The sequence below is a fragment of the Oryctolagus cuniculus genome, chromosome 19, assembly GCF_051225735.1.
Source record: "Oryctolagus cuniculus isolate XC-2025 breed Fujian yellow rabbit chromosome 19, ASM5122573v1, whole genome shotgun sequence".
NCBI lineage: Eukaryota > Metazoa > Chordata > Mammalia > Lagomorpha > Leporidae > Oryctolagus > Oryctolagus cuniculus.
The window spans coordinates 68669283-68693823 of NC_142885.1; the positions used below are offsets into that span (position 1 = coordinate 68669283).

A 24541-nucleotide genomic window follows, 5' to 3' on the forward strand; every position below is an offset into this window, starting at 1 on the left:
GTTCTAGTTCTTTGCCCAGTTTTTTAAAAAGATTTACTTGACAGATTCCCTTATTTGACACAAAGAGAGATGTTCCATCCACCGGTTCGTTTCGGCAGTGGCCGCAGCCACCAAGGTTGGGCCAGGCTGAAGCCAGGAGCCAGGAGCTCCCTCTGGGTCTCCCATGAGCTGACAGGGGCCCAAGCACTTGGGCCGTCCTCTGCTGCTTTCCCAGGCGCATCAGCAGGGAGCTGGATTGGAAGTGGAGCAGCCGGGACCCTAACCAGTCTCCAGCATGGGCTGCGAGTGTCCTAAGCGGCTACGTCACCCACTGCTCCACAGTGCTGGCCCCATTTTTAAAATCAGGGATATTTGCATTGTTCACTGCTGAGTTCCTTCTGTGCCCTGGATGACAGCCGCTCATCAGACACACGATTTACAAGGGTCACTGCCGTCCTGATTGGCTCTCACCCTGCTGGCTGTGTCCTCTGGTCAACAGATGCTTTTAGGTTTGATTGAGTTCCATTTGTTTTTGCCTTTATTGCCTGTGCCTTTGGTATTGTATCCAAATCGTTCTGAAATCCGATGTCATGAAGCTTCTCCCTTGCTTTTTTCAGTTCTATGATTTGGGGTCTTAGCCGTCTCCTGTCATCACTGCAGAACGTTCTGTTGTCTGAATGTGTCAGAGTTTGTGCGTCTCAGCACCTGTCAAGGTGCATCTTGGTTACCTTCAGTTTTCGAGTCATGAATAAGTGTCTGAACAGCTGGATGCAGCTGCTGGTTCAGGCTCGGCCCAGCCCCGGCTCTTGGGGCCATTTGGGGAGTGACCCAGTGGATGGAAGACCTCTCTCTGTCTCTCCTGCTGTCTCTCTCTGTAACTCTGCCTTTCAAACAAATAAATAAATCTCTTAAAAAATAAAAACAGAGAAATAGAGATAGACAGAGCGAGGACTTGAACCCAGGCACTGAGATATGGAACGCAGGCATCCTAAACCATGTCTTAACTGCGACACCAAACACCTGCCCCTTTTGCCCATTTTTCCATTGGGTGGTTTTCTTACTTTGTGTCAGGTGTATGTCTTGCAAAAGTTTTCTCCTACCCTGTGGCTTTGTCTTGCCATTGTCTCAGCGGATGTCTTTAACAAAGCACAAATTTTCAATTTTAATGATGTCCAGCTAACCCCATCATTTGCTTCTTTGTTTATATGTATTTGAAAGGCCGAGTGACAAAGCTAGAGAGAGAGAGATCTTCCATCTGCTGGTTCCCTTCCGAAATGTCCACCACAGCTGGTGGTGGTGAATAGGCTGAAGCCAGGAGCCCAGAACTCAATCTGGGTCTCCCAGATGGGAGACCAGGACCCAAGGGCTTGGGCCATCGTCCACGGCTTTCCCAGGCGCATTAGCAGGAGGCTGGATCAGAAGCAGAGCAGCCGGGTTTCTGACTGGCACTGTTGCGGGATGTGGGAGTTCTACGCGGTGGCTGCACTTGCTGTGCCCCAGTGCCCAGCCCAGATTTTTCTCTCGTGGGTCGTGCTCTCAGAGTTGTAGCTAAAAAACCATTACCAAAGTACACGCACCTAGATCTCCTACGTTACATTCCAGAGGTTTTATAGTTGTGATTTACTTTTGTTAATGTTTTTATAATTTGTTTATATGAGAGGTAGAGTTAGAGAGAGAGAGGGAGAGACAGAGAGAAAAGTTGTCTGTCCACTAGTTCACTCCACAAATGACTGCAGCAGCCGGAGCTGGGCTGATCCGAAGCCAGGAGCCTCGAGCCTCAGGTCTCCCATGCAGGTGCAGAGGCCCAAGGACCTGGGCCATCTTCTACTGCTTTCCCAGGCCACAGCAGAGAGCTGGATCGGAAGAGGAGCAGAGAAGCAGTGGCTACAATGGCTGGGGCCCTTCTAGGCTGAAGCAGGGGCCTGGGACTCCACCCATGTAGTTTGCAGGGACTCAAGTGTTTGGGCCAGCGTCTGCCGCTTTTGCAGGCTCCTCAGCAGGGAGCTGGCCAGGAAGCGGAGCAGCTGGGATTTGAGCTGGAGCTCTGACGTGGGATGTGGGTGTTGCAGGTGGCAACTTAACCCGCTGCACCGCAGCACTTTCCCTGCAACTTTGTTTTATACTTCACATTACATGGTGGGGGCCGCACCGTGGCTCACTTGGCTAATCCTCTGCCTGCGGCGCCGGCATCCCACATGGACACCAGGTTCTAGTCCCGGCTGCTCCTCTTCCAGTCCAGCTCTCTGCTGTGGCCCAGGAGGGCAGTGGAGGATGGCCCAGGTGATTGGGCACCTGCACCCACATGGGAGACCAGGAGGAAGCACCTGGCTCCCGGCTTCGGATCAGCACAGCGCCGGCTGTAGCAGCCATTTGGGGAGTGAACCAACGGAAGGAAGACCTTTCTCTATCTCACTGTCTAACTCTACCTGTCAAATAAGTAAAAAAAAAAAAAAAAAAAAAATTACATGGCCAAGTCTATCAATAAATCACCCCTGCATAGATCGGGTTCTGCTCTGGGCCTGTTCTTTGAGCGTGTGCATTTGCACACACACAGCTGCACACTTACACACACACACTCGGATTGTTCTGCAGAATGTCGTCCTACAGGGGTGCAGCGTCTTACTTCAGCACAGTTTTGTGACCCTTCTTTGTGTGTTTCCATCTCACCCTTGGGTCACCTGAATCAGTAAGTGCCCTGTGGACGGTCAGGACCCATAAGCTCACCTTCCTGCTTAGATGAGAAGTTTAAGTGCAAAAGTGATGCCGCCTTGTGAACCCCTGGAGGCGGGACCCAGCACAGGGCTGGACATGCATGAAGCAGCTGGCGGCCTGGAGTTGGCTGTGGGCCTGTGTCTTTCCGTCTGCAAAGGAGCGATGGTGATAGCACCATTCGTGAGGGACTGGAAAGACCAAGGGAGAGCTTGCGTTTAGCATGCCTGGCATGTGGTGGGGCTTGGGACAGTGAACTCAGTGAACACAGACCAATTTACTCTTTTTTTTTTTAGACTTTATTTATTTATTTGAAAGGTAGAGTTTTTTTTTTTTTTTAAGTTTTATTTGTTTACTTGAGAGGCAGAGTTACAGAGAGGGGAAGAGACAGGGATCTTCCATCCACTGGTTCATTCCAGTGGCACTCCAGATGGCCGCAACAGCTGGAGCTGTGCCCATCTGAAGCCAGGAACCAGGAGCTTCTTCTGTGTCTCCCATGTGGGTGCAGGGACCCAAGCACTTGGGCCATCTTCCAGTGCTTTCCCAGGCCACAGCAGAGAGCTGGATTGGAAGAGCAGCAGCTGGGACATGAACTGGTGCCCACATTGGATGTGGTGCTGCAGGCAGAGACTTAGCCCACTACACCACAGCGCCAGCCCCGAGGTTACTCTTGTGGGTGGCTGGGCAGGAGGGACAGCCTGCTCCCTGCGTGAGGAAGAGGACTTGGGCTTGGGGGTGGCAGGGTGTCCCCTGTTTGTGGAGCCAGCCCTGCGTTCTGGACTGCAGGTGGGGGACAGACGACCCTGGCCCTCTGGCCTTGACTGTGTGCTCCGTTCCTTCCTCTGTTTCCAGGACAAGCAGCTGCGGATCTTTGACCCCAGAGCCAAGCACCAGGCCTCTCAGGTGAGTTGTGCGGCAGGCAGGTTTTGCAGCAGGGGTGAGTTGAAGCCTGGCTCGCGCCAAGGACCCAGGGGTTCCAGCAAGCCCCGGCTCTGGCTCCTGGTGCTGGAGGCCCCCAGCAGGCTGGCTGCCTGCTGGAGCTCTTTAAGAACTGGGTCTTGGGTCCTGGGGGTCCTGGCTGAGATCCAGGGTGGGGTGCAGCCGGGCTGCCTGCGGGCTGTGGGGGGCTGCCGTGGTTCCGGAAGGTGATTGGCAGTTCTGGCTTCCTTCCCTCCTTTGCAACCCTCACCCACCATGTTCCCTTGCTGGCCCAACTGGCAGAAGCCAGCCACAGAGGACCAAAGAGATGTAGCCCCCACTCCGTACTCTGGTGCCTCACGGCACACGGGCTCCGGGTGGGGCCTGCGAGACCCATGGGGCCCAGGAACCGAGCGTGTTTTGGTCCCACCTTGGCAAAGTGCACATGGTTGTTTGAGTTCTGGGCAGGGAGGCTGTGACCTGCGTTCCCGTGGTTTGGGGCAGCAGGCTGGGGAGCCTCATTCCGTCAGACCTCGTGGGCAGCAGTGGAGTGGCCGGGCACGTGGGCCTGCCCCATGGATGCAGGGCACTGCTGGGATGGTCTGGCGCTTCCTTCAACAGCTGGCCTTGCAGCAGGGGCCTGAGTGACGCCAGGCTGTGGAAGCTGTCGCAGAGTTTAAGTAGGGGTGAGATGCCACGCGCCGCTGTCCTGAAGGTGTTTCCTCAGTGCTGAGCAGTATCGGCCCTGAGGGAGGTGAAGTGTGGGGCCCCGCTGCCAGCTCTAAGCAGAGCCCCCCTCCCCATTTCTGGAGCTCATTCCCCACCCGAGGTCAAGGGTAAACCAGCAGCGTAAACCAAGGGGCAGCAGCTGGAGGCCCCAGGCACAGCCTGAGAGACCGGTTCATGCAACAGATTGTGACTTTGTGGTCAGTGGTACGGTCAGTTTCACTGGTCCAGACTGGAAAGAGGCCCTGTGTGACAGGTGGAGCAGCCGGGCACAGTGATTTGGGCCTTGCCCCCCAGTAAAGCCAGCTGCCCCCCGTCCCATGGGGTTTGGGCGGGTGGACAGTGGCTGTTGCGTTGCACGGAGGTGTGGGTGTGGCCCCAGCCTCGCTCTCCCTCGGCAGCTTGCCTGGAATGACCTGCAGGCCTTTGCGAAGAAGAGGATGCCAGCATCAACCTGCAGTGGGACTGACCCTCCCCAGGGTCCCGGGGGGCTCTGTGAGGGGCACCCGTGTTCCTGCCCAGAGCTGGGCAGTACAGGGGCGAACCCTCTTCCTGAGTGTTTTCCTCCTCCCTCTCTTCTTCCTCCTCCTCCTCCCTCCCGCTCCCCCGCTCCAGCAGGGGTGGGGGCAGTGACTGATGTTGGGGCGGAGCTGGAGTGGCTGCGAGCCAAGGGGCTCCGAGTTCCTTGAAGAGAGTGGGGAGAGGTCTGCTTCTGGAGGGAGCCCCTGCAGGGGCTTCGCCCAGGAGACCTGGGAAGCGCGTGGGTGGCTCCCCCCCAGCTGCTGGGACGGTGCCTGGTGCGGTGCGGGGGCAGCGGACCTGGAATGCTGCCCTCCGCGTGGCCCTGCCCCCCACTTCCGCCCAGGGCATCTGGCCCACACCTGGCTTCTATTAGGAAAACCGCTGCTGGCGGCCAGGGCTGGTGTGAGCTGAGGGGCCGGCTCGGGGAGAGGCCTTGTGGGAGCCCTTCTCGTGAGATGATCCCCTTCCTGCCTGGGGCACGTGGCCAGGGGTGTGTGCTGCCCTCCAGCCAGCCTCCGCTCTTGGCCCCGGGCATCTCACCTCACCTGAGCCCAGGCCTACCCCAGGGCTGGACCTGGGGTCCTCCCTCCACTGTCTTTTTAGGGCCCTGCCCCTGGCAACCTGGGCATGGAGCGGGGTACTTGGATGGCTCCCTCCTGTTCATGCCCCAGCCTTGTTTAGGATTGGGTTTGTGTCCCAGGCATTTGGCTATGTGACTTCCTTCTACCCTGCCCACCGTCCTAGGAAGTCAGCCCTTTGTCTGTTGTCCAGGCCACGTCAGTCCAGCTCAGGAGGTCCTGTCCCTGCTGTGGGGTCCCACAGCAGAGTGGCAGGGGTTTCGCCTGACTCCAGAACCCCCAGGCCCCTCCACTACCCCTTCGTTGTGCCAGGGCCCGGTGTGGGTCAGTTGAGGTCTTGGACCCATGGCTGTCCAGGGAAGCAGAGCCCTGAAACCAGGGTGGTACCTGGGGAGTGGCGAGCCCTTGGGGCCCTCAACAACACAGGAGGTGGCCTGTGATGAGCCCTCTGACCCATCCCTGTGCCTCCTGACTGCCCCATGTGTCAGGGCCTGGGAGGGACCCAGAGCCCAGCCAGCACTGATTGAGGCCGGCTGAGGAGGGGAGTAGGCAGGTAATAGGGGCAGGTCCCCTCACCCCATGAAGGGCCGCTCACCCTGCCCTAGGCCTGCCCTGTACAGGAAGCGTTGCCATGGTGATGGAGAGGGGATTTGGCTGCACTGCAGCTGGAATGCCGGGTATGCGTCTCCCCCTGCGCCCCTTGGCCACAGCCCTCCTGTCTCTTCCTCGGGGCCAGGTGTGGGGGGAACTTTTGACTCTCTTGGGGTTTCCCCATGAGCAGAGTGCCCGGCTGTCTGTGGGTAAAGGTTATCTCCCAGCAGGACCTGCAGCCTACCCAGCCTCTGTGGTGGAGACCCAGGCCTGGCCTGTGATGGGTCCAGAGGCAGCTCCCCACTCAGCTGCCTCCCTGGAGAAGAACAGGAGGATCTCACCAGGGTCAGCCGAGCGTGTTCCTTATTTATTTATGTGAAAGGCAGAGTTGCAGAGAGAGAGAGAGAGAGAGAGAGAGAGAGAGATCTTCCATCCACTGGTTCACTCCTCAAATGGCCGCACGGCCAGAGCCAGGCTGATCTGAAGCCAGGAGCTTCTTCAGGGTCTCCCACATGGGTGCAGGGACCCAAGGACTTGAGCCATCTTCTGCTGCTTTCCCAGGCCATAGCAGAGAGCTGGATCAGAAGTGGAGCAGCCAGGGCTCGAACTGGCACCCACATGGGATGCCGGTACGGCAGGTGCTGGCTTTACCTGCTGTATAGCACCAGCCTCGAGAGTGTTCCTTTTTGAAACTGGCCATCCTTCCTGTATGGTCTGAGCATAGAGGAGGGGGTAGGAGGCGCTCAGGGCCCTGTAAGGATGCTGAGCTGGGTGTGCCATGGCAGGGAGTAGCTGGGTGCAGCCTGGCCTCTGGTTCAGGACGGCTGGGCTGGGTGCTGTGGGAGAGCACGCCCTGGGGTGTTTGCTGGAAGCTGGAAGCTGTCTGGGGGCAGCTGTGGTCCCATCTCTGTTGCCTGCTGGACTCCTCCCCTCTGAGCCTTAGGTCCTTCTCAGGCCGAGGTGATCCTGGTCCTCTCGCAGGTGGGCTGGGTGACTTTGGGGATGTGGCCTTCTCTGGGCCTCTGCTTCCTCCACGTGTGACAAGGGAGGCAGGGAGGCAGGCCCAGGTGAGCCCCACCTCCCCCTGCGCGGCCCACGCCAGGCTGCCCACGTGTGACAAGGGAGGCAGGCCCAGGTGAGCCCCACCTCCCCCTGCGCGGCCCACGCCCGGCTGCTGCTCGTGCCTTGGCTCAGAGTCGCCCGCGCTGATAGCTGGTCAGTGGTGTGGGCAGCGCGTCGGCACCTCAGCCTGCAAAGGAGTTCCACTGTGGAGGCCCACGGACGCTGAGCGACGCGGGCAGTGGCGGCAGGGCTGGGGTCTGCGCCGTCTGCGTGCACACCTTGCTGCCTGCCCTCGGTGTGGCTGCTTCGTGGCCCCGGGACTGACAGGGGACGGCAGTGACTTCTCTGGGGTCCACGTCTGCCTCCCGACATGCATACACCCTGGGATGGGGACCTTCTCTGTTCCTCCTGCGTCCCTGCCCCCTAGCGTGGTGCGTGGCTCCGACGCTCGTCCTGCGAAGGACGACTGGATGGATAGCCCTGCTCGCCCAGCTGCTGGACCCCCACTCTGAGAGCTCCTCGCAGACCTGCTGGCTTGTGGGCGGCCTTGCATGTTTGTTGAGTGAATAAGTGAATGAGTGAGTGAACTGATGGTGTGTGACCAAGTTGAAAATCATCGGTTTGCTGCTTACGCAAGGGGTATTTGCATACCCACGGGAGAGCCAGAGCCCAGTGACGCTTGTGACCCACTTTGGAGTGTTGGGGGCAGGGCTGGTCAGCGGTGTGACCCTTGCCCTGACCCCACGGCCCCTCTTACGTGGAAAGGGGTATGGGGCTTAGGTTCTCAGGCTCTGGCCCCCATTTCCTGTGCCGGCCGGGAGCAGTGAGAAAAGCCCCTTGAAGGACACGACGTGGAGCCTTTCCAAGGGTCTCCCACGCTGGGGTCGGCCTCCACGGACTGGGGAGGGGCCCCGGGCCAGCTCCTCGCCGGCTGCCTCCCTCCCTCATTCATTCCCAAGGAGATCGTGGGAAGCTTGGAGGAGGCTGGCCACGTTTGGGGTGAGCTATTTTTGGTAAAAGGGTCCTTGTCTCAGGCTCCAGGGGCCAGGGTGACTGGGAGGGAGCTGTTTGCATTTCCTCCGGCCCTCTCGGCTCCCCCCTGCCAGGGCCCAGGGGGACAGGGCTGCCGCCTGCCATGTGAGCCTCACTGTTCTCCCCGCCGGCTGCAGCCTTGCTGCTGGCAGCTCCGTGTGGTGGGAGGCCGGGCACTGCCCTGTCCCCTCCAGGACGCTCCCCAGAGCTTGGCCCCAGGCTCCCCCTCTGGCGCCCTGGCAGCATCAGGAGGCCCAGTAATCCCCGTAATCCGTGATTTGCACGGCGCTTTGCCGCAGGCCCTCTCTCTCCACACGGCCTCTCAGTCGATCCTCACTTCAGCCCCAGGAAGTAGGTGGCATGGTCAGCACACGCCCCGTTCACATGCAGGAAAATGGAGGTTTCAGCAGGCGTGGGGTGCCCACAGTCACGCAGCTCTGGGCGTGAAGGCCACGGCCAGGGCCCAAGGGTGGGGACCCTCACAGAATGCCTCCTCCAGGCACCTGCAGAGGGGTGGGACAGCTGCCACTGTTAACCCACAGCTGAACGAGGCAGGGCCAGCTCCCTCGTACTAGAGAGACTGGAGCCCGGGCTGTGGGCTGGGCCAGCCTCTTGCAGAGCTGGGGCTTAGGCAGGATTTGCCCAGGGTATATACAAAACCAGCTGTCCAGGTTTTGAGTGGACGACCAGCCCGGCCCCTCCTGCCTCTGTAGGCAGCAGGATTCCCCCAACTCAGACCCGTAGTAGGGGCCTGGTGGATCAGGGCCATCTCTCGTCTCCTGCAGAGCACACAGGCCCACGAGAACAGCAGGGATGGCCAGCTGGCGTGGACAGCCACCCAGGAGCACCTCGTGTCTACTGGATTCAACCAGGTAGGGGTTGCTGCTGGGTGAGCGGGCACAGCCAGGTAGGGCCGTGCCCAGCCGTTCCAGCTTCCGCCCCAGGAGAGCAGGGGTAAGACTGCCGGGGGGCGGGGGCGCTGACACCAGTTCCAGGCCTGTCCATATACGGCCTGGCTGTGCAGCCGGGTCTCCAAGCCCCAGGGGAGCAGCGGCTCCTGAAAACTGGCAGATTCCATTTGCAATAGCTAAGCCTGACCCCGGGAGCCCTGGTGGCCCCACAGGGACCAGAGTCCATGGAGGGAACCGCCCCTGTCCCTTGTCACCTAAGGCTTCTTAAAGTGGCAGTGCCTGAAAACCCAAACTCTTTTCCTGGTGCAGCCCTCCCCCAGCCCTGTGCTGGGCCGTGCCTTCAGGCCGTGGGTTCCAGGGAGCCTCCTGGGTGGGGTGGGGGGTTGAGGGACAGGCCCCTCTGAGCCTGTTTGTGGCCTTCCCTGCAGATGCGTGAGCGGGAAGTGAAGCTCTGGGACACTCGACTCTTCTCCAGCGCCCTGGCCTCCCTCACCCTGGACACCTCACCCAGGTAGGAACTGTGGGTGCTGGGTGGGCTGGAGGCAAAGGCGCCGCTGGCACAGCCTCTGCTCCAGCCTGTCCACAAGTTGTGTGGTGCCCGAGCTGGACGGCAGGGTCTGTCCTAAAGAGACCAGCCCTGCCCTGGAGAGCTCCCGACTTCACCAGCAGGGGGTGCTAAGGCATCCCCCGAGGAGTGGGGACAAGCACAACTGACTCGCCCTGTCCAGCCCAGGCCAGCAGCGTGGACCTCAGTCGTGGGGCAGGGTCATGGCCGGCAGCTCACACAGGATGTGTTTTGGCGTCTGGTGTGAGGCTGTTGCCCACAGCTGTTGCCTGAAGCACAGGCACAATGGGTTTGTGTGTGGCTGAGGGCCCAAAGAGACCCAAGGCTGGGATAGAAGGTGGCTGCTGGGTGGATGTGGGGTGACACTGGCGGACTGGCAGGTTTGGGGGTGTACATGCAGATGGAGGTGGGCTTGAACTCCAAGGAAGTTTGTGGAACCCACTCAGCACCCAGTGCACAGCAGTCCCTGGTCTGTCCCCAAGTAGGGCTGGCACCCACACAGCTTAGTCTGTGCAGAGATGGCCTTGGCCCTCTGTGGCTCAACAGCCGCCCACCAGGAGGCCCATGGTGAGCACGTTCAGGTGGCCGTTCCTCATGGTTCTGCGGCCGCCCACGGTGCACCTGGAGCACTGAAGCTTGGGTGCAGACTCAGCCGGGGGGGCCTAGGGCAAGGGCAGGGGTCCGGGCCTTGTTCTGAAGCCACAGCTCTGACTCGGGGAGGCCACTGGGGCTTCCTCAGGCCCCTCGGGGGCCTGGGCCTAGGCTGGCTTGTCCAGCCCCTTCCCTTTCACACCTGAGGGAACTGAGGTCCAGGAGCAGCAGGGAGGGTGTCTGAGGGTGGGGAGCACTGTGGGGTCCTCCTGGGACCATTTCACAGAGTCCCCACGGAGTGCCAGTGACAGCTCCTGCCAGAGAGGAGGGCCAGGGACCCTCCTTCCTTCCTTTCCCACCTGGGGCGCAGCGGGCAGCTGGTGAGGCCGAGTGAGGTTTCACGACAGCCCAGGTCAGGGCTGTTCTCCGCGTCCTGGGGATTCAGGAGGCCCAGATGGGATCCGCCCCTGCTCAGAGGAATCAGAGCTTTGACCTCCATGTTCCACGTCCCCCACTGCAGCCCTGGCGCTGCTCTGGCATCTCCTTCCCCAAGCCAGATGCCTCCGGCACTTCCAGGGCCCCCAGCAGAGGCGTTGGCGTGAAGGGACTAGCACCAGCAATCAAGTACCCTTCCGCCCACCACTTCCTGCCTTCCAGGCTCCGCCCGCCCCGTGCTGGCCACCACCCGACACTGATCACCCCCTGCTCGGCCCCAGTGTGGCTCCTGGAGGAGTAAACGATGCCCAGACCCCACGGTGCCACTGTCCAAAGCTGACCCTGTAATTATAGCAGTTAAGAATAGCCTGGAAGGACCAATGAGGACTAGCATTTCACAAATCACTCCCAGATGGGCGGCCAAGCCAGTGTCCTGCCCTCCTTCATCCAGCCCTGGCCCCTGCCCCGCCAGGCTGGCACCCTCGGCAAAGGAGCTGGGACTCTGTGCTTGCACAATGCTGGTAGGGGCCAAGGGCGCGTGCCAGCCTCCAGATGCTCCGAGGACCCCACCCAGATAGCGTGCAGGTGTTGCCCGTGGGCACGGCCACGATGGGAACTGGCATCTGTTGGTTCTACCGTGCTCGCTGTCTTCTGCGTCGCAGATTCCTACCTTGGGTTGAATAGAGCGATGTGTGCTCCTAGAGCTACTGGGGTTCTGGGGTTCTTCCGTCATGGGTTCCGCTTCAGTTCTCCTCGTCATCTGTGGGGTGACTACGAGGATGCACTCACAGCTGGGTGAGCAGGGCTCTGGGAGCCAGGCTGGCCTGGGGCTGTGGGGCCTTCCTGTCTACAAGGTGGGCGTGGGCTGATAATGAGAGGGGCCGGCAGAGCCCCATCCAGCAGACACACAGACACACCTGTCTCAGACGGCCTGCTCCGGGGCAGGAACAGGAGGGGTGGGCGTGCATGGCCTGCAGCACACGGCCTGCCACTGGAAGGACCCGGCGGTCCAGGGCTGCCGCGTGCCCATGTCTGCTCCTGGGCCCTGGCTGGAGCCCGGGCGGGTCAAAGCAGTATCTTGAACCCTGACTCGCCCTCACCCGCAGCCCCGTCCTCCTGGACGGTCCAAGTGCTTTGCCTAGGATGGCCCTTCCCCCACCCCACCCCGCCTCCTGCCGACACACCAGGCCAGGTTTGCTTTGCAGCGAAAACATTTACTCAGCAGCCAACGCCGGCTCTCGGCAGTGGCCCACAGGCCCACAAAGGCCCCTTTGACAGGGCTGCGAGGGGGAGGGCGGCTCTGGCCGTGCCGCTCCCCTAATGGGAGCCAGGCCTACAGGAAATCCACCTGGGCTGCAGCCGCTGCGCCTGGGGAGGAAGGGGCCCCGCCCAGGCCCACTGCCACCACCCACTGCCCGCATGACCTACCGCCGCCGCCGCCTCCTCCGTTGCCAGAGCCCTCGGCAGCCGCTAATTGAATCCAGAGCCTCGCGTGGCCGGGCCTGACTCGGCGCTGACATCAACACCCGAGCTGTGGGGCCTGCCCCCCAGGCCTGGGACTGCTTCCTTCCCGCCAGGGGTGAGGTCAGGGCCTGGGGCTGTCACCCAGAGGACATGGGCATGGGGCCCTGCCCAGCTCCCTGTAGGTAAAGGTGCTGTGCGTCCATCCCCAGCCCAAGCTTCCTGTACCCATTCCAGGCCACAGCCACACTTGGCATCCCTGGCTCTGCCCCCACCCCTGCCTGCGGCCTTCCTGGAAGACACTCCTGCTTCCGGGGTTTCCAGAAGGCCTGGGCACGTCCCTAGTGCAGGGGGTGAAGGAGCATCACGAGGCCAGCAACCCAGCGCCATCTGCAAGCCGCACAGCCGGTGGCCTGGTCCCTGAGCCTGCTGACAGCTCCTCCTCCCCTCCAGGAGACTTCCTCTGGTGACCCACACCTCCCACCCCAGCAAGGCCCTCCTTCACAGCGGGGTCACGAGGCGCAGCGGCCTGCAGGCACCCCAGTCGAGGCAGGGCGCACCAGCCAGGTCAGGGCACCTAGGAGGGCTCTCTGCTGGGAGAGGCCCTCAGGCCATGCGCAGCCCTACCAGGCCTGATGCCCGCCCTGCACCCGGGCCGGGTGCACCTGGGAGCTGAGCCCGAGACACTGGTTTCATTTTATCTTTTATTTTTCTTACAAAAGGCCTTCATATCATCGTTTGTCTTACAAAAACCAAAGTCCTTGTCTCTGAGTTTAAAAAACGTTTTCCCAGAATAAATGGGAAAGGATCTCCTATAAATATGTTTTAGAAAACAAAACAACGAAAGGAAAACAAAGTGTTCCTAAAGCATCTTTCTTTCCAGTTTCTTTTGTGCCTGCGCTTCTTGGGGCTGAGGCTGGGGGCCCCAGCCCCGGCCCTCACTCTGCTCTTTCTGGGGGTTTCCTTCACTGCCCCCAGAATCTCCACGGGTAGGGGAGCCCAGCAGGGCCCAGCCTGTGTTACCAGCACGTGGCTGGACCCGCCACACCCCTGGAACGCCCAGTGCAGAGGGTGGGGCAGACTCCACCCCAGCAGATACTCGGGTTGGGGGAGCTTGGAGCTCATCTCCCGGGACACAGCCTCCCGCAGGTGAGGTGCCAAGGGGACCGACTGCGGTCACACAGCCCCACCCTCCATGTGTCCCAGTGGCAGGGACTGAGAATTTCCTTGTGGCAGCAGGAGGCGCAGGCCAAGAGCCCAGCCCTGGCTGCCCCTCACTGCCGGACTTAGATGTAGGGCTTGGCAGGCAAGGACCCCTGGGGGCTGGGCCCCATGTACCCCATGAGTGGCACTTCACACTCGGGTCCGTTGGACAGGGCCTCCCCAGTGCCCTCCGTTGCCTTGGGTCCTGGCTCCAAGGGGGCCTTCACTCCCTCCAGCTCCAGGGGCCCAGCCCCTGGCCCTACCTGCCCTTTGCCCTGAGCCGCCGCTGCCCGCCCACGCCGCACGCAGTAGGCCACCCCTACGGCGGCCAGCGCGGCCAAGAGCACAGCGGCCAGGGCGGGCGCGATGAGGAGTGGCAGGTTGCCCTCTCGGGCCTGGGTGACAGGGGAGTGGTTGGAGCGAACGGCCTGGGGGGTGCGGGCCTCCCCGCAGGCCTCCTCCCCCTCGGGCACCCGCCCAGCTCCCAGGGGCGTGACACAGATGGAGTAGGTGGCGTTGGGCCGCAGCTGAGTGACGGTGTACTCAGAGAGCGAGGCGGGCAGCCGCAGTGTCACCAGTCGCTTGTCCGGGCCCGACAGGTTGCGGTAGGTGAGCCGGAGACTCCTGAGCTGCGCAGAGCTGCCCTGCAGGTAGCGCTGCAGTCCCACGCGCAAGGAGGTGGGGCTCACGGGCTCAATGCCCAGGGGCACAGGCTGGGGGCGCCTCGGCACGGCTGGCGTGGGGCTGGGCCACGTCCCCTGCCCTGCCCGGCTCTCGCAGTACAGGCCCGTGAAGCCCTCTGCGCACAGGCACTCCAGGTGGTACTGCGGCCCCAAGCGGCAGGTGCCCCCGTTGAGGCAGGTGGATGCCGGGCAGTCCTGGGGCCAGGGTTCAGGTTCCACAGTCGGCAGGGCAGTGGACGGTAGGCTGGGGGCCTCGGTGGCTGGTTCTGTGGAACTGAGCCAGGTGGGAGCTGGGCTGGAAGGCGAGAGCGTGGGCTCCCACGCTGCAGGCCTCGTGGTGGGGGCTGTGGCTGTGGTGGTGGTGGCCGGGCAGCCAAAGTCGGCATAGTCGAGCTCCAGGAGCAGCCGGCCAGCGTTCTTTGGCGGGAAGTGGCAGCGGGTCTCCTCGGGGCTGGCCAGCGTGACACGGCTCTCCCGCACCCAGGAGCCGAACCAGCTCAAGGGGCACACGCAGTTGAAGGGGTTGCGGGCAGCTGCCAGGAGCCGCAGGCGGGGGAAGAGGCCTGAGAGGTCACTCGGCAGGGCCTGCAGGCTCAAGTTGCTCAGGTCCAGCTCCTGCAGGGCGGCCAGGCCAGCCAGGTCCTCGGCGCGCAGCTGGGCGATGCGGGTGTTGCCGGCCAGCCGCAGGCGCGTGAGGCCCCGCAGGGCTCGGATCACAGGGGGCAAGTGCTCCAGCTGGTTGTCAGACACATCCAGGTCGTGGAGGTTGCGCAGGCGGCCAAAGAGCCCCTCATCCAGCTGCCGCAGCCCCAGCCCGGCCAGCCGCAGCGCCTCCACGTTGGCAGCGTCCAGGGTCCCGGGCCCCAGGGCTGGGAGGCTGTTGTGGCTGAGGTCCAGCAGCAGCAGGCGGGGCAGGCGCAGGGGGGGCAGTGCCCGCAGCTCGTTGTCCTGCAGCTTGAGCTCCAGGAGGCGGTCCAGGGCGTCGAAGGCGCCCGGCTGGATGTGGCGGATGCGGTTCTTGCCCAGGTAGAGGCGCTCGAGGCGCCGCAGGCCGCGGAAGGTCTCGTTGGTGATCTCTCGGAGCTTGTTGGCCGTCAGGTCCAGGTTGCTGAGATTGGCAAGCGGCTGGAAGACGCCACCAGGCAGGCTGGCGATCTGGTTCTGCGATAGGTCCAGGAGCTGCAGGCCCGGCAGGCCGGCAAAGCTGCCCGCATCGAGTGTGGTGATGCCGTTCTCAAAGATGTACAGGTCGGCCGTGTCAGGTGGCACGTCCTGGGGCACTGTGGCTCCTTGGCGGGCAGTGCAGAAGACCGTCTGTGGCTGATTGCACTGGCAGCCCAGAGGGCAGCCCTGCACCCCAGGGCCCGGGGCCAGCAGCAGGAGCAGCAGCAGGGGCAGCGGTGGCAGGGGGATCCTGGAGCACATCTTCCTCCCTGGGAGCAGAGGAGGCAGACAGGAGACCATGAGTCAGGACGCTCGAGGGCAGCTTCCCGCCCCCAGTGCACAGAGCCCAGCAGCTGTGAGTCAGGCCCTCAGTGCCCCCAGCCCGGTTCCCGTCTCAGCCCTGTCGCCTGCCCTCATGTGACTTTGATGCTGTGATGGGGTGCTGCGTGCAGAGGTCAGCACAGGGCCCAGCGGCACCTGGGCGCTCAGCCACTGTGTGCTGCTTCCCCGTCCTGAACTCCAGGCCCTCTCGCCTCTGCCTGGAAGGGGAAGGAGGGAGAATCACGGGTCCTGGAGCAGCAGCCCCTCCCTGCGTCTGGGAGAGACGGGGCGGGCGGGCAGGCGGCCCGGGTGCGTAAGCAGAGAAGCTGGCTGCCCCAGGCCGCGGCCCCTGCCGCCACGCTCCACGGCCCTCCCTCCTCCTGGTAAGGGGAGACCGCAGCGGGAAGACTTCACATGGAAACTATGGGATCGGTGTTTTTCCACTTGTGGAGTCAGACCTGCCCAGGGCAGGGGCTGTGGGCCGCCAGGATGTGGCCGGCGAGAAGGTTCTTGGAGGAGGGGCAGAGGCTGGCGGGAGATGCTGGCCCCATGTCCCCATCCCAGGCCGGGGAGTGGGCAGGCAAGAGGCCCTGGTCCTCCCATCTCCCCTTTTCTGAGGCGTGATGACAACCAGAGGGGAAGGGTTCGCGGGGCTCAGGCGGGGGACACCGCCGTGGGCCCTTCCCTCCCCTCACATGGCTCAGCGTCTACTGTGGGCCAGGCGCCAGGGAAGGGGAGCAGAGCCGCCCCGCTGCAGTGACCTGGGTGAGACCACGTGGTGGCTGTGCCAGCACCGGGCCAGGATTCCAGCATGTCAGTCCCCCACTGCCATTTCGGGAGACACGGTTCTTCCTAGTCTCCGGCCACAGAGGAGGTGCAGGCACAGGGACACTACCATCACAGGACCCTGCCTCACCTCCGTTCCCAGCCACCCTGGGCCCCCGGCTCTTTGCTCTATATCACTTAGGCTCCTGGGGGAAGCAGCCCTTTGAAACCCCCAGGAGGTCCCTGATCTCAAACTGGTGCCAGCCTGTCCCGGGGAGGTGGCCCTGCCCAGGGGCCAGCACCCCTCCTCCCCCTGCCTGCTGCTCACACAAGGGCCTTTTGTGCTGCAGCTTGGCCTACCCTTCCCCCACAGTGGCTGTCCAGGTAACAGGACCCCAACCCAGCCCAGTTCTGCCCCACTGCCCCTGGCTACGGAGAGGAGCCATCCATGGCTCCCCTCCCCAGTCCCAGTGGCTCTTGGAATGGGAAGAGGAGGAGGAGGAGGTCTCAGAACTGACCAGACAAGGCTGTGGGGTCTTAGGCCAGCTCACCCAGGTTGGGCTGCACAGGCCCTGGCCACCTACAGCATCCCCCCCGCCCCCCGTAGGGAAGTGGCCTTTCTCAGGAGGCTCCGACCCTCACCGGTTAGCAGTGATGAATGCCCCTTGGAAGCCCCCCACCGGGATCCTCTCCCAGAGGCAGGATCCTGGCTGTGGGTCACCAGAGCTGCTGTCTGATGAGTGAACTGGCCCAGGCAACCCTGGCTCTTCCATATGCACACATCCCTTGTCTGATGACCTAAGGCCCTGTGTGCCACACCCCTTGCCTCCTCCCCAGGGGACCACTCCACCCTCACTGACTCAGAGGGCAGTGGGTAGGGCCAGCCTCTAGATGTGACCCCCCCACACCCCACACCCACACAGAGGGTGAGGACACCTCCCCTGAATCAGGCCTCCCAGCGGGTCAGGTGGGAGGGGACCCTCCACGTGGCCCGCCTGGCCACCACTGCAGTAGCAGCTCCCCTGGGCCTCACAGAAGGCCTGGTTAAGAGCTACTCCAGGCCAGCAGCCCTGGGCTCAGAGGTGTCCAAGCTGTGCGGCTGCAGAGGGCGGTGTGGCTCTCAGCGCCTGTTTCTCCTACGTCCCCAGGACATTTCAGGGCTGGGGCGCACGCTGTGGGGATGCTCCACTTCTGACTGGGGAGGAGGACCGGCTGTGGGCTCTGGGTTCCTGATCCACTGGACCTTTAACCAGCGGGACGCTGTGGTTCTGTCTGGCCACAAGGTGGCCATCTGGTCAGCAGGTAGGAAGCTATGAGAGGGCTGGGTCAGGTCCAGAGGGACCCGGTGTTAGGCTTAAGACACTGGCTGCAGGCAGCTCTAACTTCCTCTCACCCTTGGCGATGCAGTAGTGAGCTCCTGTGCCTGAGCCCCACCCCACCCAGCATGGGGAGACGGAGGCAGGAGCGGGACGGGGGCGTCAGAAACCCTGAGGATTGTTTGCAAGCCACAGGCTGCAGCCCCAGAGGCACCATCATGGAGCTGTCAGTGCCAGAGGAGACTGGTCCTGGTGGGAACCAGAAGAGGCTCAGGTGACCCGTGGACCGGTCTAGTGGAGGGAGGCAGGCCCATGGCTGCCCCCAGATTCCCAAGTCCTTTACTTAACCGTGGGCCTCAGCTGCTGACCTGCAGAGTTGGGCTTAAGTAACCCTGCCGCCTCAGCCTCCAGAGCTGAGGTTTTTGTTCTGGTTTTCAAACAGGGAAGATACCGGTCTGGGGTCTGGGCGCAGGTCTCCCTGGGGGGCACTGCTGTGCTGTGCTGACCGACCCAGCCTGCACTTTGATATTTGATCTGCTGAGCCCATAGTCCTTTTCCTACCCAGAGGCTGTGGGAGGGTCCTGGAGGCAGCCTGGCTCTGCCTAGACCCCTGGGCTCTGCTGCCAGCCAGCCGCGCCTGCCAGCACATGGTAGCTGCATAGCTCTGCCCGGCCCCAGGGTTCTCAGGTGGCTGCGTTGTGGGGCTTCTCATGGTGGCTGTGTCACAGGGTGGTTCAGTTTGTACTTGGAGCACATGCTAAGTGGTCAGTAAACATCAGCTCCTCAGGGTGTTCCCCGTAAAGCCTACCCTCTCGGACGCGAACACGCCACTGGGGGAGAGGGGCTTCCCAGATAGGAAGCCCCAGGCTCTGGGCTCGGGCCTCCACACCCAGGGTGGTTGGAAAGTGGGGGTGGGGTGTCTTGAGTCCTGGAAGGGGGTGTGTGGGGTGAGCTGTGCTTTGGCCAGCTCCCTGCAGCACATGACCTCCAGGAGGGGCTCCATGAGTAAGGAAGGCCAAGGGCACCGTCATCCCAGCTCTCGGGGGGACTGGAGTGCCCCCACCCTCCACTGCACATTGTGCAGCACACTGTGGGCACCCGTTCACACCCATGCCTGGGTCAGGCGAGGATGGGTGAGTTGGGGCGTGGAGCTGTTGTAGAAGCTGGGCATTGGGTGACCCTCAGCCAACGCATCTCACACTCCTGGGGAAGGCCACATGCCTGGCTGGGTGAGGGGACAGACTTGGCCAGACGCACAGGCCCACACACCCCTTCCTGTGCTGGATTCTTCCGAGAGGGTGCAGGGGACAGGCTCTGTGGATCTGAGCCTCTGGCTCCCAGCACTGGCCCGCCTGGGCCCTGCACTGCCGGCCGGGCCTGGCAGCAGCCCAGCCCCAGGAGTTTGCCAACCCCCCGAGGCGGGCGGGACTGTGCCGGCGGCCAGGACGGCTGGCTCCAGTTTTGCTGACGTGTCCAAGGAGGCTCGGGGCTTTTGACAGGGTCCACCTCATCTCCCTTTCCCTGGGACACAGCAGCCCCCAGCCCAGCACAGCAGGGGTCAGTGGTATCTGTGCTGGGCCCTCACAGAGGTTCCTCAGGTTCCTTGGAGGCTGCCAGCGTAAGCCCCATCTCCAGGGGGGTCCTAGCCCTGCTGGGGATTAAGCCAGGGGTCCCCGCTGGTGTTGCCTCTCATCTGGCTCCATCTGCCACCCCAGTCACTTCACTCTACAGGGAACGTGGCAGCAAGGGGTTCAGTCAGAGACCCACTCGCTTTGCACCTCACCCAGGCTCCATCTGTGACCTTGAGGGCTTCCCAGCCCCAGCCATCCATCAGAATCACCCAGGAAGCTTTTCAAAAATCCTGATTCCCTGGGCCTCACCCAATTGAAAAGACCAAACAAGTGATTTTGGGAAAAGCTCCTCCACCCAGCCAGGGCCCAGAACACTGGGGCTACTGAGGGAACAGGCCAGAGGTCAGCGGGTCTCCCCACCCAGGGAGGGAGCAGGTGTGGACTGACTAGCAGCTGGGCCCTTCTCTGCCTCCCTCCCCCACCCAGGAAGCTGGCCTGCCCCAGGTGTGGGGTGACCTGGCAGCCACCAGACCTGTCAGTCCAGCACAGGAGACCCGTGACTAAGGCCAGTCTGAGGCTCCCGGGTGCCCTCGGGGCAGTGGGAAGTCCCATCTGTCAGGAGAGGGGTCATCTGGCAGAAGACACCTGTGGCCCCAGGGAGCTATGTGGTGGCTGCGGCCCAGCTAAAAGTGGGCCAGTCCAGGTGCCACTGTTGGCACGCGGCAGGTGTGATGCCACTGGGCTGGACCCAGACACCTGGCCTCCTCGCCACCCTGTCCCCACCCACGGCCAAGCACCCAGCTAGTAAGGCCCTAACCCTGCAATTAACCCTGAATTTGCCAGCAAAACACCTTAGTCACCAGGAGAGCTGCCAGCTCCAAGCCACCTGGGCCCAGAAGGGCTCTTGTCTCTTTTACAAAAGCTCACTGCACCCTGCAGCCCACCGCTCACTCAACTCAGGGTTTTTGGCCACTCGGGCAGAAGCAGGCCTTGCTGGGTGTGTGAGCTGATCGATGGGTCGGTGAGCCCTGGTCTGAGACACGACCCTGCCCCCCACAGCCTGCACTGCTGCCCAGCCAGGCTCAGGGCCCAGGGCCCAGGGCCAGCAGAGGCCCCAAAGACTGCCCCAGCCCCTCCTCAGTGTAAGCCAGCTCCCTCCTCCCTCCTTAATTAAATCTCTCAGGCAGCCTCCAGGAATGTCAGAGCCTTATTGCATTCCCCAGGAGTCCAGTGGGGGCTGTCCGCAGCCTTGGAAAAGAATTGGTCCCTTGCCTTCCCCCACCCCAAAACCCCCAAGCCCCCCAAAACCGAGGTGGCCTGAAGGAGCCTCCTGCAGCCTCCTCACACCCAGCATAGCTGGAATGAGGAAAAGCGGGGGAGGCCGGAGGGCCTGGACGGTGAGGGAGGGAAATCAACCAGGCTGACTCTGGAATGTGGAAACCGATAAAAGGAAGGAGGCTGCGCGGCTGCCCCTCCCGGTGCAGGGCTCCCCAAGCACCCCCGCCCACCCCCAAACAGTTCTGCTGCAGTCACGTGCCCAGACACACGCCCACGCCAGACACACGCCCACTGGCCGCGCTCTGGCACAGGCGCGCACGCCTGCACACACACACACACACACACACACAAACTCTCTCTCTCCCCCACCCTCCCCTTCTCCGAGCACTCACGCGAATTCCACAGCCGTGAGGGGAGCTGGCTTTCTTGGCAGTGCAGAGCCTTGGGCTCCCCAGTCTAAGGAGGGGCTCCGAGGAGAGCCAAGCGGCGCTCCTGAAGGGGTCACTAACCCGGGGAGGTAGCCTTGCTGCCCTCCCCATGAGCCTGGAGCCTGGCGTTGGCTGGGGACGCCTCCGCTCAGAGCGGAGCTGTTTGGCTGGCCCAAGGGGCAGCTACCTCCTGGGCCCAGCTGGAGCCCTGCTTCCCTTGTTGGTAGGGCTGTCTGGCTCAGTAGTGGGGTGCACTTGTAAAGTCCCTCCAGGGACTTAATTCTCTTAGCCTTAACTCTCTTGTCCCAGCTCCGCCGCCCACCCCAGGGCTGCTGGTGTGGGTGTCAGGGGCAGCAGCTGGACCCATCACACCCCTCTCTTGCCCTGAGGGGCCTTCCTGGAGTGAGCTCAGGTCTGGGCGGTGTGTAAGGCACCCCTCTCCCATTTCCAGAGTGCGAAGAGTGGCGCCTCGGGATGGTAGTCGGCCACCCCACCCCCATGTGACCCTCTGGACCCACAGGTCTCTAATCTGCAGCAGTGGGGACAGGCAGTGCCCGGGCCCCCAGGCTGGCACGTGGGTGCTGGTCCTCCCTTGCCGGGCTGGGAGAGGCAAGATAATGGCCTGGAGGGGATCCAGCGGGGCTGCTCATTTCCAGAGCCCTCTTCCTGCCTCTGACACTCTGTTTACAGAAGCCCGGGGCCGATTCCCCAGGGAGAAGACAGTAAACTCTGGGGACTGCAGGCCCCTCCCCCACCCCCGGCCCCAGCTCTGCGGGGCCAGCTCCCATGGACCCTGCACGGGGGCACCAGCCTGCCCACCTCTCCATGCATGGACACCCTGGCCCAACCTTGTCAGAAGGGACCTTTGAGCTTGGTCCTGTCCACAGTTGAGGAGGCTCTTGTCCTGACGGATGGGGACCGTGGGTCACGGTGTCTTGGTGCCTTCCTCCAAGCCAGGGGAACAGCCAGACCTCCGGGGCCTCTACCCAGCAGATCCACCTCTGGGCGCCAGCAGGAGAGGCGGTCAGTGGCCCTAGTGTGGTAATTGTTAACCAGCGGGGGTGAGGCAGAGCGGCTGGCACCAATGGGCAGGCTTGTCAGTGACCACAGGGTACCCCAGCAGTCCTCGGGCCCCTGTGCTGCCAGCCCAGGGACACAAAGGACTAGGCTGGTTCCAGGCCGCTAGGTTCATAAGCCAACCCAAGCGAAGCCCCTGCTCCAGCACTGGCAGAGAGGGGTCACCCGGACGCCTGCAGCCCTGAGGGCCCCTGGTCAACCGCGCTCCCTCCAACCTGGGCGACGGCATCAGATACCTGCCGGCCTTCCTGCCCCTCCCGGGGGCTGCACGTCTGCGGCCCCCTCCTCTGTTCTGAGTGACAGGGGTCCAGAGGACTCTAGGCAGCTTGCTCTTGCCAGGACCCCCGGACAGTCTGACCCCAGGAGGGAAAAGTGACCCAAGACTGCGGCTTCGCCATCCCCTCAAAGAGGTCTGATTCATAAAACGGGTCCTGCCGGAGGGCCCAGCCGTGGGAGGAGGAAGCGAGGGAGGGGGTGTTTATTTTGTCTGCTCGCAGCCTTGCGGGCCGGTAAGCCGCGGACACGCACACCCTGGCCGGCCGTGGGGCGCCCCGGGACGGCCAGGGCAAGCGCACAGGGGCGGCGCGCGCGCCCGGGTCCGCGCAGGTGGCTGCAGGACTGGGGCCGGGGTCCCGCCCTAGGTGCGTGTGCGTGTACGTGTGCGCGCGGGGGGTCCGCGCGTGACTGTCGCGTTCCCGGCGTCCCCGCCCGCAGCCGCCCGGCCCCGCAGACACTCACCACGCAGCAGCGGCGGCGGGAGCCGGGCGGGGTGGCCGCGGCCTCAGTTCTTCCGGGCCAGCCGGGCCCGAGGGGTCCGGGGTCCCGAGGTAGCCGCGCTCGCGTCTCCCCGCCCCGGGCTCGGGCTCCGGAGTCATCCCGCCGGGGGCGGGTCGCGCCTTAAGAGCCGGGAGGCGGGGCCCGCCGCGAGCGGGGGCGGGGCCTCCACGCATTGGCCGGGGAGTGGGCAGGGCTTTGCCTAGGCCCCGCCCCCTCCCCGCGGACGGGGGTCATTGGGCCGGGCTGGCCTGGTCCTCACCCCGCCATCTCCTGAGCCCGGTGAGAAGAATCTGGCCTGGCCTGGTGGTCCTGGTCGCGAGTCTGGAGTCCCGGGCTCCAGTCTGTCTGCCGCTGGTTAGCTGAGTGACAGCGGGAGGGTTTCTGCGTTGGTGTGAGGAGCAGGTAGATGTTGAGCGCAATGAAGAGTCACGGCCCAGGGAGGTGCAGGCAGGTGATCACGGCGGGGCTCAGGCACCTGAATTTTTAGGGGAAACCTCTCTGCGTGTTACTGTTGGTAGCTGACCCCGATTTCAGGAACTCCTGGGCCGGCCTCTAAGCCCACCTAGGCCCACGCCTGGGTTTGGGGTCCTCGTAGCCAGGAGGCGGGAGACTGCAACACAGTAAAGGAGGTGACTGCACAGGACCTGCAGTTCCTGGCAGCTTCAAGTTCAGATTGTGCCCAGGGGGTGGGGCCTGGGCTGCAGTTGACAGGAGCCCATCATCGGGCAGTAAGGGCATGTGCCAGGGGCTGGACTAGCCCATAAAAATCCCCTGCCTTAGACGATTCCAGGAAAATGCTCTGCTGCCCCTCCCCCCAGCACGCACGCACACACACACATGCACACCCCTGCCTGCTCATATTTGTGGTCAGTCAAGCCTCAGAGCCTTTGGGGACCCAGCTTGGCTCCCGACTTCCGGAGAGCTCTAGATACTTGTACCCCCCCCCCCAGCCGGCCAGCAGCCAGGGCTTTGGCTGGGCCTGCTCCCATCTTTGGGTGCCCAGGAGGCTAGGCCGCAGCGGGGGGTGGGTGGGGGGGAGGCGCTGCATGGTCCCTGGAGAACTCTACTGCTTCTAGAATTCAGGATGGCCTCTCTCCAGCTGTCCTGAAGGCGCTAAGGGGGGTCTGGCTGGGATGGTCACCTTCTAGGTGACCCCTCCCCAGGACAGGGGGCTCCACCCCTCCTGGATTGGAGGCTGTGCCTTGCCAGTGAGTTTCCTTCGGTCTGTGTGAGGGTTTCTAAACCTTTGAAGCCATTGCCAACCTTGAAACGTTAGGTGGTTTCACATTGCGTTGAACCAGAAGTCTTGGCTAAGGCTGGGTGGGAACTGCCCTCTCTGGGTCAGGGTCCGGCTTCCAGGTCAGCCCAGGCCCCACCACTCCCTGTTGTCTTTCTCACTCACACGAGGTTCTAGACTGGTCCCGAGCAATGTGAGTTTGGTCAGTGCCGCGTGGCTGCTGGTGAGGTGAACCCGTGCCACATGTCCTCTGAAGCCATCGAAGCACCAGTTGCCTCACTTTCCCCGGGACACAGGACATCCCTGCCGGCCCGGGAGCCTTGCACCTTTGTGGCCAGTTCTCGCTGATGGAGACACCCCGTTGGCGAGAGTCTCCACCTCCGGTCCTGCACCCTGGGTTCACACCACCCCACCCACACAGGAGCTCAAGGGGCGCTTCCAGGGGACCCCTCTCCGGTTGTCCAGCCTTGCCTGGTGCGGTTTCAAGGAGTCACCTCCTGCTCTTGTAAGCTGGTTCCCAGGAACTTCTGTGGGGGGTGCAGCAGCCTGGATGACGGACAGATCCGAGGGGCCCAGGCTGCTCCGGACCGGGGGCAATGCCGGGGGTCTGGGCAGGAGGGAAGAGCCAGTGAGGGAGCCTT

The 24541-nt window shown here is 62.9% G+C and overlaps 2 protein-coding genes across 5 annotated transcripts in view; one reads left to right on the plus strand and one right to left on the minus strand.

Moving 5' to 3' along the window:
- CORO7 (coronin 7) overlaps positions 1–24541 on the plus strand; it is a 49998-nt gene that overhangs the window by 13288 nt on the left and 12169 nt on the right. For 2 of the 3 annotated variants that reach the window (XR_016225976.1, XM_008249600.5), the window contains exons 7-9: positions 3541–3591; positions 8903–8989; positions 9457–9539. Coding sequence is in view for 1 of the 3 variants with exons in the window: in XM_008249600.5 (XP_008247822.5) it covers positions 3541–3591; positions 8903–8989; positions 9457–9539 (221 nt within the window). In the remaining 2 variants the exon portion in view is untranslated. Of the gene's footprint in view, positions 1–3540; positions 3592–8902; positions 8990–9456; positions 9540–24541 lie in introns of those variants that run through there. The other variant, XM_089321289.1, reaches the window with a different exon arrangement.
- Positions 12771–22779, minus strand: VASN (vasorin). Of its 2 annotated transcripts, XM_051836287.3 has the most exons (3): positions 22625–22779; positions 21658–21842; positions 12771–15399 (listed from the first exon to the last, which is right to left on the minus strand). In XM_051836287.3, exon 3 carries the CDS (start codon positions 15389–15391, stop codon positions 13367–13369), a length of 2025 nt encoding a protein of 674 aa, XP_051692247.1. In that variant the 5' UTR covers positions 15392–15399; positions 21658–21842; positions 22625–22779; the 3' UTR covers positions 12771–13366. The 2 variants fall into 2 exon arrangements, with proteins under 2 accessions (XP_051692247.1, XP_051692246.1); XM_051836286.3 differs by lacking the exon at positions 21658–21842 and having other exon boundaries at positions 22625–22778.

Bases quoted from the DNA above. Each gene is read 5' to 3' on its own strand.
- VASN (XM_051836287.3), bottom strand. From the start codon at position 15,391: ATGTGCTCCAGGATCCCCCTGCCACCGCTGCCCCTGCTGCTGCTCCTG.